This window comes from Scyliorhinus canicula, chromosome 5, assembly GCF_902713615.1.
Source record: "Scyliorhinus canicula chromosome 5, sScyCan1.1, whole genome shotgun sequence".
Classification (NCBI taxonomy): Eukaryota; Metazoa; Chordata; class Chondrichthyes; order Carcharhiniformes; family Scyliorhinidae; genus Scyliorhinus; species Scyliorhinus canicula.
The window spans coordinates 94,030,737-94,050,679 of record NC_052150.1 but is presented as its reverse complement, the minus strand read 5'-3'; the positions used below and the strand labels follow the sequence as shown (position 1 = coordinate 94,050,679).

Below are 19,943 nucleotides of genomic sequence, written 5' to 3'. Positions count from 1 at the left end.
AAGCAGCTTTTAAAATGCAGATGGAGGAAAAACCTTCCTTTTCAACCTTGTTTTGCGCAAACCAGTTCAAACTCGAAGCGAAAGTAAATCTCCGAGCCACAACCCAGCTCCACCCACGCAATGACATCACTGAAGCCATGTGATAAGACAAAACATTTCTTAAAGGGACACTCCCATGACACTTTTCATACGCAAAGCCTCGGGCATGGGTTCAGAAAACTATTGTTCCCCTTTTCCTATGTGGTGGCTGGTGCACTTCTGTCAGTAGGATCTGTGGGCGTCATGCATGTCATTTGGAATTTTAGGCTGTATAGCACTTGAAACATTTCTCGTCGCGATATATCAACTTGTGCATCGAAACATGGTACAGAACTCATCCTCCCGGTGTGTGCGTGGGTTACCTCCGGGTGCTCCGGTTTCCTCCCAGAGTCCAAAGATGTGCAGGTTAGGTGGATTGGCCATGATAAATTGCCCTCAGTGTCCAAAAAATTGCCCTTAGTGTTGGGTTGGGTTATGGGGATAGGGTGGAGGTGTTGACCTTGAGTAGGGTGCTCTTTCCAGGAGCCGGTGCAGACTCGATGGGCCAAGTGGCCTCCTTCTGCACTGTAAATTCTATGAAAAGAACAGAAGCTCTCAGATTCCTAGGGTGTTTGGGACAAAACTTTGCACACTAATCTCATGGATGTGGACTAGACCATGAGGTCAAATCCCTGGATAACAGTTGTGAAATTAAACTCGCATGTCTTGTAATGTATGGACCAGTGACTGCAGCACCTGGCAGAATATTTAAAAACCGAACTGATTCTGCAGTATTTTTAAGAGAAATGTATCTGCCCACCACTACCTTGTTTTTTTAATATAGAACAGTGCAGAAGGACACCATTTGGTCCACCGAGTCTGCACTGACCCTCTGAAAGAACACCATACCTAGGCCCACTCAGCCCTATCCCCGTTACCCCACCTCACCTGTACACCTTTGGATTGTGGGAGGAAACTGGAGCACCCGGAGGAAACCCACGCAGACACGGGGAGAACATGCAAACTCCACACAGTCACCCAAGGCAGGATTTGAACCCAGGTCCTTGGCGCTGTGAGGCAGCAATATTAACCACTGTGCCACCTTGCCGCCCTACGCTTCATCTAAACTGAATTTGCATCAACTCGTAATAGTTGGTAAGTGAGCGAGGCCTTAAATTTAAAATCACCAAAAAAAAGAAAGGGAACAGAAAGGATCAATGTTTGTAATGGTGATAAGTGGCAGCCATAATTGTCAAGCATTGTTGGAGTATTTTAATTCACTCCTGAAACCATATTCTAAAATGATTTGTTTACATCAAATTTTTGCTTTTTCTCATTTTGTTTTTGCTACCATATTTTCTGTCACTCTGCACACTGAATTCTGCTATAATTGATGTTCTTGCTGAGGAATTGCATTAAATAGATAAGTGTGCAATGCTGTTGCGTCATGAAAGTGGTGACTCAACACTTTTGAAATAGCAGGTCCTATATCTTAGCAGACGTGCTGATGAACGTTGCTAGAAGCCATTGCGAGCCTTAAAACTGATTTTGAATACGGAGCTGCTTGATGCAGGTTTTGAAAGATTTATTTGGAAATCTGGTGTCATAGTTGTAATAACGTAATATGGCTCTGGTTTTATTTTTTGTGGGATAAGATTTCAGCACAGTAGCACAGTTGCTTTACAGCTCCAGGGTCCCAGGCTTGATTCCCGGCTTAGGTCACTGTCTACGGAATCTACACATTCTTCCCGTGTCTGTGTGGGTTTCCTCCGGGTGCTCCGATTTTCTCCCACAGTCCAAAGATGTGCGGGTTAGATGGATTGGCCATACCAAATTGCCCTTAGTGTCCAAAAAGGTTAGGTGGGATTACAGGGATAGGGTTGAGGCGTGGACTTTAGTAGGGTGCCCTTTCCAAGGGCTGGTGCAGACTCGATGGGCTGAATGGCCTCTTTCTGCAGTGTAAATTCTATGATTCTGACTTCAAAATTTTTACGAGGAACCTAACATTCCAATAGTGTGCATTGGAACACGCCAGACAGATTGCCAATAAATACTCGATCCAAAATTAAATAAGTACAGCAATTTCCAGCAACGAATTCAGAAAATGACTCCACTAATTTCACTGAACAGATCAGGTTGTCTGATGAAAATGTATTAAATTGTATTTCCTCTGCATTTATGTTTGAAGGAGATTACTAAAGTGATGCAAGGTGTAGCAGTCGGTCTGCAGACGCTTCACAACTCAAACATTGTTCATGGTGCACTTCATGCTCACAATGTGTTTGCTGTAAACCGTGAGCGTGGAATTGTTGGAGACTTTGATTTTACCAAGACTGCTGTAAGTAGTGAAAGATTTACTGCAATTACGTATTTTAAGAATTGCAACCCAATGTCTTTTTTTTTCTCTGTATTAATCTTCTTGAATGATCATTCGAGGTGATGAAACAAAAACAGAAAATGTTCAAAATTTACAGGAGGTTAATCCACACCTGAAAGAAGAAACCGTGTTGATATAACTCTTCATCAGAGCTAGTACAGTCAGGCTGGACACATCACCTAACTAAATCTGATCACGATGCAGAACTAGATAAAATAAATAACGTGGAGAAATTAGAAAGAAGCTTAAAAATTTATATCTACTAATCACCTTTGTAAAATGACGGATGTTGAGTATAAAAATGCATTAACACCACAGGAAAAACATTTAAATTCTTGGACACAACAAAATTCAAGTCAAATAGGGGAAGGATGGTTTGGTATTTGATATTTTGATAGAGGAGGTGGTGGTGTAGTGCCATTATCACTGGGCTAGTAATCCAGAGACCCAGGGGATTTCTCAGAGTACCCGGGTTCAATAAAACATCTGGAATTAAAAATCTAATGATGACCATGAAACCATTATTGATTGTTGTAAAAACCCCTATCTAGTTCACTAATAATGTCCTTTTAGGGAAGGAAATCTGCCATCCTTGCCTGGTCTGACTTCGCGTTACTCCAGATCCACAGCTTGACGGATGTATTTGACTCTTAAAAGCCCTCTGAAATGCCAGGGTTGGGCAATGAATTTTGGCCCATGCAGCGACGCCCACATACCATGAATGAATTAAAAATAATTTCAGGAAAAGGCACACAAGACGAGACAAAAGGCAAGAATTGATGGAACTTCCATCATTAAAAAATGCAGGATGGGGGCACAACTGGCCTGGCCAGCATTTGATGCCCATCTCTAATTAATTACCCTTGAGGCGGTGAGCTGCAGCTTTGAACCGCTGCAATTAATTTGATGTAAGTGCACCCACAGTGCTGTTAGGAAGGATTTCATGATTTTGACCCAGCGACTGAAGAAACAGCAATATAGATCCAATTCAGTATTGTGTGGCTTGGAGGGGAATTTTCAGGTGGCAGTGGTCCCATGCATCTTCTGCCCTGGTTCTTCAAGGTGCTAGAGGTTGTGGGAAGGTGCTGGCAAAGGAGCCTTGATGAGGTGCTGCAGTGCATTTTGTAGATGGTGTACACTGCTTGCTACTGTGCATTGGTGGTGGAGGGAATGAATGTTGAAGGTGGTGGATGGAGTGACCAGCAGGCTCCTTTGTCTTGAACGATGTCGAGTTTCTTGAATATTGTTGGAGCTGCACTCACGAGGCAAGTGGTGAGTATTCCATCACACTCCAGATTTGTGCCTTGCAGATGGTGGACAGATTTTGGGCACTCGAGCTGAGAATTCCCAGTCTCTAACCTGCTCTTGTAGCTACAGCATTTATATGCCACACTTGGTTAAATACTGCCTGGACGTCAGGGGGAGTCACTCTTGCCTCACCTCTTGAAGGAATTGGCTGGGTTGGATTTGTCCTGCTTTTTTTAGACAAGACGTATCTGGGCAATTTTCACATTGCAGAGTAGGTGCCAGTGTTGTAACTGTATACAGCTAAGAGCTTAGCTGGTTGTCGAGTACAAGTCTTCAGTACTGTTACCAGAATGTTGTCAGGCCCATAGACTTTGCAGTAACCAGTGCTTTTCAGCTGTTTCTTGATATCACATGTAGTGAATAGAATTGGCTAAAAACTGGCACCTGTCTTGCTGGTGATCTTGGGTGAAAGCCGAGATGGATCATTCACTCGGCACTTCTGGTTGCAAGTAGCTCAAATGTTTCAGCCTTCTATTTTATACTGCTGTGCTGGGCTCCCCCTATCATTGAGATTGGGGATATTTGTGGAGCCTCCTCCTCCAGTCAAGCTGCCCACCACCATTCACAAATGTATTTGCCAGGATTGTAGAACTCTGGAAAGCCATATAAATAACATCCATTGATACTTGCTGTCCACAAGTCACTTTTTTATTTTTATTTGTCCATAGAATTTGGGCATCGCTGGTGAGATCATCATTTATTGTCTTTCCCTAATTGCCCTTGAGAATTTGGTGGTAAGCCAGCTTCTTGAATTGCTGTAGTCCAGGTGCTGAAGATATTTACACTGTTTTTAAGTAAAGCATTCTTGGATTTTGAGCCAGCACCGACGGAGGAATAGCAATATAGTCCCAGGCCAGAATGATGAGTGTCTTCTGTACTGTGCAATCATCAGTGAACACCTCACTTCTGGCTTTATGACGAAGGGAAGACTATCAGTGAAGCAGCTTGAGCCCACGCTGAGGAACTCTGGCAGTGATGTGGTGGGGCTGAAATCATTGGCTTCCGACATTCATTTTTTTTAAAATTTAGAGTACCCAATTAATTTTTTCCAATTAAGGGGCAATTTAGCATGTTCAATCCACCTACCTTGCACATCTTTGGGTTGTGGGGGCGAAACCCACGCAAACACGGGGAGAATGTGCAAACTCCACACGGACAGTGACCTAGAGCCGGGATTGAACCTGGGACCTCAGCGCCGTGAGACTGCAGTGCTAACCCACTGAGCCACCGTGCTGCCCGGCTTCCAACATTCATAACCATCCTCCCTTTGTGCTAGATATGACCCAGGTTAGTAGAGAATTGAGGTGTTTTGCATAATTCCCACTGGTCCAATTTTACTAGAGTCCTTCATGCCACACTCCGCCTTAATGTTAGGGCAGTCACTCTGCCTCAGCTCTGGAATTTGGCTCCTTTTCTCTGTTTGGATCAAGGCTATATTAAGTCTGGAGTTGAGCTGCCTGAGTGAAACTTGACCTGAGCATCAGTGCACAGGAAGCCTGTAATTGTGACTTAATAGCACTGCTGACAATACCGTCCATCATTTTGATGCTCGAGAGTAGACTTGTGAGGCAATAATCGGCTGGATGCATCCTAATTTTAGTGATCAGGACATAGCTATGCAGTTTTCCACTGTTGGATAGATGCCAGTTTCGTAGCTGTGTTGTCCGTTTGTCTTGAGGTGCAGACTGTTCACGAGCACAAATCTTCAGTACTATCACTAGGATATTGTCAGGACCCATAGCCTTTGCTGTTTTCAATGCACTCAGCTGTTCCTTTATCATATTGACGGAACGACTGGCTGAACACTGGCATCTGTAATGCTGGGCACCTCAGGAAGAGGATGAGATGGAACAATCTAGGTACTCGTGCAAAACAGGTTTGTCCAGCATGTCCTACCCTTTGCAAATCCATGCTGGCTCTCTGATCAGCTGAAAATCTTCCATCATAGTCAATCTTTGATCTTGAACTACAGGGAGGCAGTGGCATAGTGGTGGTATTGTCGCTGGACTAGTAATGTGGAGACCCAGAGTAATGCTCTGTGGACAGGATTTTGAATTCTAGCACGTGAGTTCAATACACATCTGGAATTAAAAGTTCAAGAAAGTGTGCCTAACTGGAAGATGAGATGTTGTTCCTCCAGTTTGCATTGCGCTTCACTGGAACATTGCAGCAGGCCAAGAACAGACATGTGGGCATGGGAGCAGGGTCTTTTGTTACAATGGCAAGCAACAGGAAGGTCAGGGTCCTGAATGCGCACAGACCGAAGATGCTCAGCAAAGCGATCACCCAGTCTGTGTTTGGTGTCTCCGATATAGAGGAGTCCACATTGGGAGCAGCGAATGCAGTCGACCAAATTGGAAGAGGTTCAAGTGAAACGCTGCTTAACCTGGAATCAGTGTTTTGGGCCTGGGATGTTCAGCATGGAAGAGATAACTGGGCAGTTGTTACACCTTCTGCGATTCCATGGGAAGGTGCCATGGGTGATGGGAGGGGTACTGGGTATGGTGGAGGAGTGGACTAGATTGTCTCGGAGGGAACGGGCTCTGCGGAATGCTGACCGAGGGAGTGAAGGGAAGATGTGTTTGGTGGTGGTGTTTCTTGGCCTGCTACAATGTTCCAGTGAAGCTCAACGCAAACTGGAGAAACATTTTCGCCAATTCCAGCGTAATGCCACCACCAAACACTTCTTACCTTCAGTTCCTCTGTCAGTTTTCTGCAGAGACCGTTCCCTCCGAGACAATCTAGTCCACCCTCCACCAATTAATTTTGTTCCAATTAGTTTAGCATGGCCAATCCACCTATCCTGCACATCTTTGGGTTGTGGGGGCAAAACCCACGCAAACACGGGGAGAATGTGCAAACTCCACACGGACAGTGACCCAGAACCGGGATCGAACCTGGGACCCCGGAGCCGTGAGGCTGCAATGCTAACCACTGCACCACCATGCTGCCCCACTTCACCCCCTTTAACTATGAGCAGCCTCTAGCCTCACTGTTATTATGAGAGCACTTCACGCTCTTGGACCCTCAATTCCTTCCTCTAAGGCATAGGTGCCATGTCTAAGAGAATGATTAGCGCATGGCCAACAAACTTTGATGCCTGAACTCTAGGAGCATCAGCATAATAGGGGCAGCTGCCAACAATCAAACACTAAAGAACAGAGCTTCACACTGAGGTACCTCTCGAGTGGAGGGCAGCTGAGCACGTTCTCCAAAATGTTACTGGCAGAGGTCTAGGGCTCCTGATGTGGCTGGGGGTGTTTGCAGAGCAAGGTTATCTAGCACAATTAAATCGCTGAATGGAGAGAAGGTGGGACAGTTATGGCAAGGGTGGGGGAGGCTTGGGGGAATTTGAGGGTTCCGGACTGGAAGCCCTAATTGATTGTTGGTCTCTTTTGCTAATTTCTTCCAGTTATAACAATGTTTACTGGTGTTGATCCCGCGGAGGCTAACCTTGCGTTTCTTGTGGCAGCCAAGTGGGGCAGACGCCGTCGAAGGCAGCAGCGGCAACTCAGGCTGGAGGCAGCGCCCCAGTGCAGGGGGCCACCGTACATCCTGAAGACCAGACCGCCCATCCGGCTGAGGCAGATTCAGAAGGGGAGGCCACCGACGTGCCAGGATGTACAGGCATCATTGGTCATTTCATGTGCTTACGGACAGCATATGCTGCAGAAGACTGTGTCTCAGCAGGGAGACAGTGTGGCGCCTGTGCCATGTCCGCGAGGACATGGCAACCCATGGAGGAGGAGGGCACCCAGTCTCGGTGAAGGTCACTGTAGCGCTAAATATTTATGCCACTCTGTTATTTCAGGGCTCGAGCTGGGACCTGTGTGGCATATAACAGTCATTTGCCCACTGGTGCATCTGGAAGGTGACAGATGCTCTGTATGCCAGGCATCCGACCAAATCATCTTCGCTGGACCAGGCCAACCAAGATGTCTGGGCTGCAAGATTTGCAGCCATCGCTGGGATGCGCCACGTCCAGCGGTTGATTGATGGCATGCATGTCGCTCTGAGCACCTGGGAATCAGGGTGTGCCCTTTATCATTATGAAGTGGGTGTTCAGATCGTGTGTGACCACCGCCTCAGAATCATGCACATGTGTGCCTGCTACCCTTGGGAGCGTGCATGACAGCTACATCCTGGGGCCCGGTGTCTTCAACGACCTCTGCAGGATGATGGACTGGCTTGTGGGGGGTAAGGGATATCCGCTGAGGTTATGGCTGATAACCCCGGTGTGGAGGCCTGAGACTGAAGCAGAGACCCAATACAATGAAGCCCATGCAGTCACCCTGCTGTCATTGAGCGGTGCATCAGGCTGCTTCAGAATGGATCTAATGCCTTGACCACTCTTGACGGTGCACTGAGGTTCATCCCCAAGCAGGTATCCCACCTTGTGGTGGCCTACTGTGCCCTTCATAACCTGGCGCAACAGCGGGGCTTTATGCTGGAGGTGGAGGGACATGCAGCCTTGTCTGAGGTCCAGGAGCAGTTGGAGGACGTGCCCGAGGAGGAGCCGGAGAATGGCCGACAGGCAGTGGCAAGGATCCAACATGCGAGGAGGACCAGGGAGGCCCTCATCGTCTCCAGATTCTCCGAGAATGAGGCTGTGCCCGTCAGCTCAACACCGGATCCTCCCTGACTACCCTGTTTTCCCCTAGAGTCTGTGCTGGGGAGGGGTGGCATAGTGGTATTGACACTGGACTAGTAAACTAGAAACCCAAGATAATGCTCTGGGACCTGGGTTCGAATCCCACCACTGCAGATGGTGAAATTTGAATTAAATTTAAAAATCTGGAATGAAAAGTCTTATGATTACCATTGCCTATTGTTGGAAAACCCCATCTGGTTCACTTGTTTCCTTTAGGGAAGGAAATCTGCCATCCTTACCTGGTCTGGTCTACACGTGACTCCAGACCCTTGTCCCATGAACGAATTAAAAAAAAAAAAAATATTTCCAACATAACTTGAGGAACCCACCCACAACACCCCTCCTCCAACTGTGGCTGATGGGGCTCTCAACTATGTCCAACCCACTTTCCCCAATCCTCCCCCCCCCCCCCCCCCCCCCCCCCCCAGAACCACAATAAAGTTTCCTTTGTTCTTATTTTCTACCACATCAACCCCCACGTTCAAGGAACCAGCATGATGACATCACCAAACATCTCTTCCCCTCCCCTCTACTGTTAGCCTTTCAAAAGGACTGTTCCCTCCATGACACCCTGGTCCACTCAACAGTCACCCCACCCCCCAAACACCTCATCCACTCTCCACAGAATCTTCCCACACAACCACAGACCGCACTGTCCGAGGTCCCAAACACACTTTCCAATTGAAGTAGTGATTTACTGGTACATCTTTCAATTTACTGTATTTTTGCTGCTCATCATGCGGTCTCCCCTACACTGGGGAGACCAAATGCTTTGGGGAGCACCACCACTCAGTCCTCAGGCATGACAGAGGTTGCTTGCCATTTTGTTTCTCCACTTTGCTCTCCCTCACTCCCATTTCTGTCCTCTGCCTGATGCAATGTTCCAGTAAAGCTCAATGCAAGCTCAAGGAACATCACCTCCATTTTCCAGAGTCAACCTAAAGTTCAGTAATTTCAGACTATGAAGTATGTCACCCATTTTCATCCATTTTTTGCAAAGTGTGCTGATCCTATTCTTGTTTTTGATGTTTTTGCTTTCTCACCGTTGTTTATTATTCTGCAGTTCACCCTCGCTCCAGACCAATACTTTACTGCAGCCATTACCACTCCCTTTGACTTTTGCTCCATGGCATCTTCGTCATTCAGTCTCTTCCACCCTCTAACCTATCCCAGATCTTCCCTTTTGATCTACTGCCCCCTCCCCTCTTTCAATGGCATAAAACTCATCACACTTCTACCTTATTTCTGTTCTATGTTTCATAGAAACATAGAACATACAGTGCAGAAGGAGGCCATTTGGTCCATCGGGTCTGCACCGACCCACTTAAGTTCTCACTTGCAGCCTATCCCCGTAACCCAATAACCCCTCCTAATCTTTTGGACACGAAGGGCAATTTAGCATAGCCAATCCACCTTAACTGCACGTCTTTGGACTGTGGGAGGAAACCGAAGTACCCGGAGGAAACCCACACAGACACGGGGAGAACGTACAGACTCTGCACAGACAATGACCCAGCGGGGAATTGAACCTGGGACCCTGGCGCTGTGAAGCCACAGTGCTATCCACTTGTGCTACCGGAAGAAGAGTCATGTTCAACCCGAAACCTTAACTCTATTTCTCTGACAACAGATGTAGCCAGACCTGGGTATTTCCAGCACTTTATTCTTTTATTCCCCATTTCTCCTCCCTGCTAAAAACCAGATGGTTACCTCCATTTGGGACTTCTTGTGTTAAAGAATTGGAAAGGGAACAAAGGCTACTGATTTGGTTTTCGGAGTTGTGAAGTCCTGTTCCCAAAGAACCAATAAACATCCAGCATGCAGCTTAGTTTTTAAGAAGATTGATTTCTTTAGTTACTGTAATCAGTGCCCCAATTGTCATCCCTTAAATGACAAGAACATCCCTGTTTATTAAATGGCATGAGCAGAGCCACGCAATAACTTTGCCTGGTTGTGTAATCTTTAATTGATAAAATGTTTTCAATAATAGACTCTGCATTTAGAATAGAAATGAAAGTTTGTTTTCCATGATTACACACAACATCTGGAAGCGCTGCAGTGCGACCACTGTTAGGTTGGTATAGTTACCATGTGACCAGGCTATTTGGGTTGTTTGGGCATAGAAAATTAACAATAATATAAACAAAACTTTAATTGTGGACATATGGGCTGGGATTCTCCTTCCCGCGCCCCGACGCCGGCTCGCCGATTCTCGGCCGCCCACGGGATCACCACTGAGCCGGTTGGGGGCCGTTGAAAGTGCCCCCCCCCGGCCGATTCTCCGGGCCCCGACAGCCGACTGGCCGCCGAGTCCCGCCGGCGTGGGTCACGTATGGTCCCACATGGTGGGACCTGGAAGTTCTGGGGGTGGGGGGGGGGTGCTCCACAGTGGCCTGGCCCACGATCGGGGCCGAAAGAACGGTGGATGGACTGGTTCCGTGGGGGCCTATGTTCCTCCGTGCCGGGCCCCTATAGGGCTCCGCCTATATTGCCCGGGGGCTGGCGTGGAGACGGGAACCCATGTGCATGCACGGAATCACGGTGGCCGTGGCGCACATGTGGGAACTCGTGCCTTGCTGGCTGGAGCTGCGGGGACCACTCCGCCGCCGTCCCAGCCCCCTAGGAAAGGGAGCATTGACGCCAGAGTGGTCAGCACCGCTTTTCACGCCGCGTCAGAACTTGGCCGTGGGACTGGAGAATCCCGGCCATGATCTTTGCAGGCCCTAGTCTGATTAACTCTGTCCTGTAGCCAAGCTTAACTAAAGACTTGATCTTTTATAACACCGTGGGGGTTTGACTATGTCCTGCATATAGCAACCACTCCTCTTGTCACATTAATTCCATCATGTTTGGCCACTATTTCTTTCAGGAAAGAATATGGAAATGAAAATAAGTGGGTTTGCTCATTCAAAGAGCCAGACCATAATCCCTGAACCAAATGGCTTCTATAAAGGTCTATGATATTAGAAATCCAATAGAAGACAGAGTTTAAACAAGATGGTTCATGCGGAGGAAATGTTCTGCAGAGACTAGCCTGTTTCAGTGTGGTGAATTTCTATGTTTTGGGCAAAATTTATGGCTTTAGTAAATGGTATCAATCAGGATATTATCTGCTATATTTTTAAGCACACTGGGTGTTTAATAATTTCGTTTATCTACTAATTTATCACCTGCCCCTCAATTTGGAAATATATCACCATTTTTTTCATTGTCATTGGGTCAAAGGTCTGGAACTCCCTCATTGTCACTCCACAGACTATGGGTGGGATTCTCTCGGGCCGGAGAATCCCTGCGACCGGCGTGAATCGCGGCACGCTGCCCCGACGCTGGCATGGTTGGCGCGGCGCCGGTTGGGGGCCACTCTACGCGGCCGGCCGGCCAATTCTCGGCCTGGGATGGGCCGAGCGGCCGTCGCAAGAAAAGCCGAGTCCCGCTGCCGCCATCCGCACCTGCTCTCAGCCGGCGGGAATTCGGCGTGGAAGGGTTGGGGGGTGGCCTGTGGGGCGGGGGGACCTGCGATGTGGCCTGGTCCGCGACCGGGGCCCACCAATTGGAGGGCCGGCCTCTCTGGTTGGGGGCCTCCTTTCTTCCGCGCCGACCTCTAGTCTTGCGCCATGTTTTGACGGGGCCAGTGCGTTGAAGGAAGCCACTGCACATGCATGCATTGGTGCCAGTGCGCATGCGCGGATCCCATAGCGTCAATTTGACAACGGGATCAGCAGCTGGAGTGGCGTGAACCGCTCCAGTGCTGTGCTGGCCCCCTGTAGGGGCTAGAAATGCTGATCCTGAGGCCGTGTTGACGCCGTAGAGAAACGCGACGGTGTTTCCGATGGCATCAACACTTAGCCTCAGGATCACAGGATCCCGCCCTACATCTTCTCGATGGCAATTAGGAATAGGCCACAAACGCTGGCCTTGCAGTGATGTTCATGAATGAATAAAAATAAATACATCAGATGAAATTTGTATTTTTGGAGACAATTCCAACGTGGACAATTTTAGTTCTTTGTAATGGCAACGAGTCCAATTTCTGAGCAATGTGACCTTCGTGTGCCATTTTAAATGGGTTAATACATCTTTCAGCAATAAAGAACTATTGTGTTGTAGATTGGAAATCTCACATAGCACAGCAAATAGATAAATCTGTGAAGAATTAAGTACCTATTCCAAAAAGAGAGACTTAACATTTATGCTGCACCTTTCAATCAGGATGTCCCTAAATGCTTTGCAGCCAATGACACACTTTTGAAATGTAGGAATGTAATGTAATGTATTCCAGAAGTATAACTGCAATATTTGTGCGTGTGCGCGTATAGGATCAACGGAATATTGCCAGCTGGATGGTGGCGGATACACTACACCTTGTAGCCCCAGAGATAAAACACGGCCAATCTGCTGTGCCCGCAACTGATGTTTTTGCTTATGGCTGCCTGCTTTTGTGGGTATGTTCTAATTTATATTAAATGTAATGAATTTGTAAAGGTTGGTCATGCTTGAATAACCATGATTTTTTTTTTAATTTGAAGAGGTGAGTAAAGAAATGGACAGGAATATGTATGTATTATTTATGTGGACTTGTTAAAAGCATTTGATAGCGGCACTAATAAAAGATTGTTCATCTAAAATTGACACCTGAAATTGAGGGCAGATAGTCAACATAGGACGACTGGCTGAGGGGCAAGAGACAGAGTAGGGAAAAAGGGTAGTGTATCTTTATTGACCGGGTGTGACTATTGGTAACCCAGAGGGATTTGTGTTGGGGTTTACCATTGGCCAGAAATTGAACTAGACTAATCAAATAAATACTATGCTACAAGAGCAGGTAAGTGGCTAGGAATGTTTTGGCAAGTAACTCGCCTTCTGATTTCCCAAAGCCTGTCCATCACCGATAAGGCATTGGTCAGGAGTGTAATGGAATGCTCTCCACTTGCCTGGAAGAGTGCAGTTCCAACTACACTCCATGCTCAAGACCATCAAGAACAAAGCAGCCCACTTGATACGGTGCCACAGTGGTTCGCACTGCTGCCGCACAGTACCAGGGACCTGGGTTCAATTCTGGCCTTGGGCGACTGTCTGTGTGGAGTTTTCACCTTCTCCCCGTGTCTGTGTGGGTTTCCTCAGGGTGCTCCCACAGTCCAAAGATGTGCAGGTTAGGTGGATTGGCCATGATAAAAGTTTTCAAAGGTTAAATGGAGTTACGGGGTTAGGGCAGAGAATTGGTCTTGGGTAGGGTGCTCTTTCAGAGGGTTGGTGCAGACTTTATGGGCCGAATGGCCTCTTTTCTCTGCACTGTAGGGATTCTATGATTGGCACCCCCATCCGCAGACATACACCTCCTCCACCACCGATGCACAATTGCAGCAGTATGTACCACCTGCAAGATGCACTGAAGGATCTCACCAAAGCTCCTGAGACAGCACCTTCCAAACCCACGACCACTACCATCTCGAAGGACGTGAACAGCAGATACCTAGGAACCTCACCACCTGGAGGTTCCCTTCCAAGCCGCACACCGTCCTGACTTGGAACTATAGTTGTTCCTCCATTGGGAAAAATCCTGGAACTCCCTCTCTAGCAGGACTATGTGTGTACCTACACCTCATGGACTGTAGGAGGTCAAGGAGGTAGCTTACCACCACCTTCTCCAGGGCGATTAGTGATGGGCAATAAATGCGGATCTCGCCAATAATGCCCAGATCCTTAGCGTAGATGGAAGAAGGTGTAGGTCATTCAGACTTTTGAGTCTGCTCTGCCAATCAGCATGATCATGGCTGATCCTCTATCTCAATGCCATACTCCAACACACTTCCCTTATCCATTGACACATTTAGAGTCTAGCAATCTACCTATTTACTTCTTAAATATATTGGTCTCCACCGCCTTCTGTGGTAGAGAATTCTACAGGTTCACAGCCCTCTGAAGAAATCTCTCCTCATCTCAGTCCTAAATGTCCTATCCTGTATCCTGAGCAGCACGGTAGCACAGTGGTTAGCACTGTTGCTTCACAACTCCAGGATCCCAGGTTCGATTCCTGGGTTGGGTCACTGTCTGTGCGGAGTCTGCACGTTCTCCCCGTGTCTTCATGGGTTTCCTCCCACAAGTCCCGAAGCTGTGCATGTTAGGTGGATTGGCAATGCTAAACTGCCCTTGTCCAAAAAGGTTAGATGGGGCTACGGGGATAGGATTGAGTTGTGGGCTTTAGTAGGGTGCTGTTTTCAAGAGCTGGTGCAGACTCGGTGGGCCGGATGGCCTCCTTCTGCACTGTAAATTCTATGAACTTGTGACCCTTTGTTCCAGACCCCCCAGCCAGAGGAAACAACATCCCTGCAACCAGTCTGTCCAGCCCTGTTAGAATTCAATACGTTTCAATTGGATGCTCTCAGTCTTGTAAATTCTAGTGAACTCAGGCCCAGTTGACCCAATCTCTCCTCGTAAACGATCCTGCCACCTCAGGAATCAGTCTGGTGAACCTTCTGAACTCTTGTCTGTGTCAAGCATATCCTTTCTTAGATAAAGAGATCAAAACTGCACACAGTACTCCAGGTGTGGTCTCACCAAGGCCCTGTGCAACTGCAGTGAGACACCTTTGCTCCTGTCCACTTACAATAGAGGCCAACATACCATTCACCTTCCTAATTGCTTGCTGTACCTACATGCTTGCTTTCAGTGACTGGTGTACTCAGACACCCAAGTAAGTCCCTTTGTACGTCAGCATTTCCCAATCTATCACCATTTAAATAATACTCTGCCATTCTGTTTCTCTGTTCAAAGTGGATAACTTCACATGCATCCATGGCATAATGCATCTGCCACGTATTTTCCCACTCCCTCAACTTGTCTAAATCACCTTAAAGCCTCTTAACATCCTCCTCACCACTCGCAATCCCACCAAGTTTCATATCATCAGCAAACTTGGAAATATTACATTTGGTTCCCTCATCCAAATCATTGTTTTTTATTGCGAATAGCTGGAGCCCTAGCACTGATCCCCGCGGGACCCCACTAGTTACTGCCTGCTACTTTGAAAAAAGACCCATTTATTGCTACTGTTTCTGTCTGCTAACCAATTCTTAATCCATGCCAATATGTTATCCTTAATCCCTCGTGCTTTAATTTTGCACACTACCCTCTGATGTGGGACTTTATTAAAAACCTAAAAGTTAAAATGTTATGGTTAAGTACAAAAATAAATCTTAATCGTTAATGGAATGCTGGTTTTATAACAAGAGGATTAAAATGGAAGAGGTTAGAAGTCTGAGTAAACTATATAAAGAGCACATCTGGTGTACTTTGTTCAGTTCTGCACACAACACCTACTGAAAGACATATTGGCCGAAGAGGGATTGCAGCATAGACGTACCAGAATGCTACCTGGATTCCAAGGGTTAAATTATGGAAGAGAGATTACCCAAACTAGGGGAGCATCCTTGAGAATGTAGAAGATTAAAAGGTGATTTTATTGACATTTTCACAACATTAATGAAAATTGATGGGGCAGATTGAAAGAAATTATGGGGGAACAAAGCCATCTTAGAGCTCAGTCATTCAGGAGTAAAGTTAGGAAACTCATCTACATGCAAAGGGGATAGAGGTATTAACCAAAACTGTGAAGAGGTACAGGGCAAAAGTAGACGTATGGAATTAGTTCATCGACCAGTTGCGTTCTCACCAAATAGCAAGATGGACTTGAAGAGCTAATTGGCTTGCTCCTGTTCCTGGGTTCCTAAGGGGATGTTCAAATGCTTAAATTTGTAACTATTATCGTGTTTCATGCTTTTGCAGCTGCAATTCCCCAAGAATGACTTCAGAACAAACCCTGATGGAACACCAGATGTTAGTGAGCTAAGTATGGTAAGAAATGTATGACTAATGGCTTGTGGGCAGCACGGTAGCATAGTGGTTAGCATCAATGCTTCACAGCTCCAGGGTCCCAGGTTCGGTTCCCGGCTGGGTCACTGTCTGTGTGGAGTCTGCACGTCCTCCCCGTGTGTGCGTGGGTTTCCTCCGGGTGCTCCGGTTTCCTCCCACAGTCCAAAGATGTGCGGGTTAGGTGGATTGGCCATGCTAAATTGCCCGTAGTGTCCTAAAAAGTAAGGTTAAGGGGGAGTTGTTGGGTTACGGGTATAGGGTGGATACATGAGTTTGAGTAGGGTGATCATTGCTCGGCACAACATCGAGGGCCAAAGGGCCTGTTCTGTGCTGTACTGTTCTAATAAGTACAAATGCTGGAGATCTGACATTAAAACAAAGTGCTGGAACAACTCAGCAATCCGGCCTCATCAGTAGAGGGAGCAACAAAATTAATGTTTTGAGTTAAGGTGACTTTTATTTGGAATGCTCCAAGACTCTCTCCGTGGATGCTGCCAGATTTTCCCGCACATTCTGTTTTATTTTTTATTTTATTTTCATTCATGGCTTGTGGGGGGGGTCAACATTTATTGCCCATCCCTAATTGCCCTTGAACTGAGTGGTTGCTAGAACATTTCGGAGGGCAATTAAGAGTTAACCACACTTGTGGATTGTGAGTCGGGTAGCCTAGACCAAGTAAGAGTGGCAGATTTCTTTCCCCAAAGGGCATTAGTGAACCAGACTGATTTTTTTCTAACAGTTGACAATGGTTTCATGGTCATCATTAGACTTCCAATTCCAGATTTTATTTTGGGAATTTTAATTTCTCCATATGCTGTGGTGGGATTCGATCTTTAGTCCCCAGAGCAATTACCCTAGGTCTCTGGATTTCTAATGACTATAGCTAATGAGGTTTTGTTTCAAGTCATGATTTTTTTTTTCATAATAGTTGCCGTTGACCCGTGCCTCGTCAGTCTTTTCTCCGCAACGCGCAGGCTTATTTCCATGAAACAATGGCCGGAGATGCTTTGGTCTGCCAGCAGCGCGCCCCCGCCTGCGGGTTTCCCGGTGATGTAGGGTGGCCTCAATGGGAATTCCCATTGGTAGCAGCGGGAACAGAGAATCATAGAATTTTAGATCATAGAATTTTTTTTTTTTTATAGATCATAGAATATTACAGTTCAGAAGGAGGCCATTCGGCCCATCGAGTCTGCAGTGGCTCTTGGAAAGAGCACCCTACCCAAGGTCAACACCTCCACCCTATCCCCATAACCCAGTAACCCCACCCAACACTATGGGCAATTTTGGACACTAAGGGCAATTTATCATGGCCAATCCACCTAACCTGCACATCTTTGGACTGTGGGAGGAAGCCGGAGCACCCGGAGGAAACGTACGCACACACGGGGAGGATGTGCAGACTCCGCACAGACAGTGACCCAAGCCGGAATCGAACCTGGGACCCTGGAGCTGTGAAGCCATTGTGCTGTCTACAATGCTACCGTGCTGCCTCCTGCCACCAGCGATCAGCGCGCTGCCTCCCGCTGCCAAGAAACAATCGGCTGGGAGTCCAGAGAATCCCGCCTATATTTGTAATTGGATTTCAGATTGTAGAATTTATTGCTCTCTACTCTACGGTACAACATGACCACAAGTACAGCCATTTGCTGAAACTTAGTCTTTTGTCTAAGTTTCCACTTGGAGCCTGTCCCTCCTCTTTCCACTGGGGAGGCAGTGACGTAACGGTATTGTCACTGGACTAGTAATCCAGAGACCAGGAGACCTGTTCTGGAGACCCGGGTTTGAATCCTGCCATGGCAGATGGTGAAATTTGAGTTCAATAAAAATCTGGAATTAAAAGTCTACTGGTGACCGTGAAACCATTGTTGATTGTGGTTAAAACCCATCTGGTTTACTAATGTCCTTCAGGGAAGGAAATCTGTTGTCCTTGCCTGGCCTGCATCCTAGATCCATAGCAATGTGGTTGACTCTTAAATGTCCTCAGGGATGGGCAATAAATGCTGGCCAAGCTAGCGACATCCATATCCCATGGACGAATAGTTTTTTAAAAACTGCAATCTATTAACAAAATTGTGTGGATCAGTGATTTATGAAATGAAAAAAAATAGTCAATTGCTAAAGTATAGGATCTCACTGCGCAGTCCCATGGTTGATCTTGGTGTTTGGTATTCCCCAATTTCGGGTGCAGACTCATTTTCTTAGGCGATCACCCGCTAACTAGTATGATTGTCCGCCTAAGAAACTATGTGTTACGGCCATGGGTTATGTGGGTCCTTGTATAACTGATGAGCCTGATCCTAGAGCCCCATCTTCAACCACACGCAGGTGTTTCCGGGAGTTGGGGATCGGTCCTCTGACTCTAGACGGCTGCTATTCCTTTCTCGGGTTCCTTTTATGGACCTCCTCTTGCCATCAGGAGACCTCGAATAATGGCGCCCCTTCAATCAGGAGGTTCCTCCATTGACGTCTATGTTGTATTTCTTGAGGTAACTCTTCAGTGTGACTTTGGAGCACTTCCTTTGTCCTAGTGTTTGGAAGCTTTCCTTGACCTGGGCAAAGACTATCTGCTTTGGCAATTGGGACTCTGACATCCTAAGCACATGTCCGGTCCAGTGGAGTTGATTTCAGATGACGGTCTCGATGCTGGTGCTCTTGGCTCCTTCAAGGACGCTGATGTCCGTCAGCCTACCTTCCCAGCTGATGTGCAGAATCGCTCACAGACGGAATTGATGGTACATGTAGAGCCTTGAGGTAGCGTCTGTACTTAGTCCCAAGTTTCTGAGCTGTAGAGAAGAGTTGGGAGGATGACTAGATCTTGGTGTCAGCACCGTGTGTTGCAGTTGTCAAAGACATTTGTCCTGGGCGTCTGAAGGAGGCACTAGCGGATTGGATACGACATTGGAATTCCATCTCAATGTCAGCCTTAGGGGAGAGGTGGCTCCTCAGGTATGGGAAATGTTCCACATTTGGGAGGGTTTCTCCATTTGATCTTGATAGAGGGAGAGACCGGATCCTGCCCTGGGCCAGACTGGTAAAGGGCTTGAGTCGTCTTGAGGCTGAAACCTATTCTTCGGTATGCTTCCGCGAAGGTGCCAAGCATGGCTTGGAGATTCTCTTCTAATGGAGTAGGGATGGCGATGTCATCCTCGTACTGAAGTTCCACAAGCAATGTCAGTGCCGCTTTCTTCTTGGATTTCAACTGGTTGAGGTTGAAAAGTTTTCCGTACACCCTGTAGTCTATGTCCACCCCACTGGGATCTTGTCCTTGAAAACGCAAAGGATGATTGCAGTGAAGATGGATAAAAGGGTGGGGGCAATGATACATCTCTGCTTGTCTCCAGTCTCGGCCTCAAAGGTTTCTGTTTTATTTCCTTTCGTGAGCACTGTTACCGACATCTTGTGGAGGAATCAGAGGATGCTGATGAATTTCTCTGTACAGCCAGCCTTTGTCGGGGTCTTCCATAGTATTTCCTGATTGGTCAGATCAATGAAGGCCATGTAGAGTGGTTAATGTTGCTCCTGGCATTTCTCTTGAAGTTCCCAAGCAGCTAAAATCATGTCTGCTGTTCTACGGTTTGGCCGGAAGCCACACTGGTTTTCCAGAAGGATTTCAACAGAGACTGGGAGAATGTGGCTCACGAGGATTTGTACGATGATCTTCCCGGCAATGGAGAGTAGGGAGATTCCTTGGTAGTTCCCACAGTCTGCTTTCTGCCCTTT

At 47.1% G+C, this 19,943-nt stretch overlaps 1 protein-coding gene across 3 annotated transcripts in view; it reads left to right on the top strand.

Annotated features, from left to right (window-relative positions):
• The window catches only part of LOC119966131 (serine/threonine-protein kinase 31-like), a 163,877-nt gene that overhangs the window by 139,353 nt on the left and 4,581 nt on the right, over positions 1–19,943 (top strand). For all 3 annotated transcript variants that reach the window (XM_038797392.1, XM_038797390.1, XM_038797391.1), the window contains 3 exons: positions 2,207–2,356; positions 12,671–12,796; positions 16,137–16,205. In XM_038797392.1, coding sequence (XP_038653320.1) covers positions 2,207–2,356; positions 12,671–12,796; positions 16,137–16,205 — 345 coding nt within the window. The remainder of the gene's footprint in view (positions 1–2,206; positions 2,357–12,670; positions 12,797–16,136; positions 16,206–19,943) is intronic.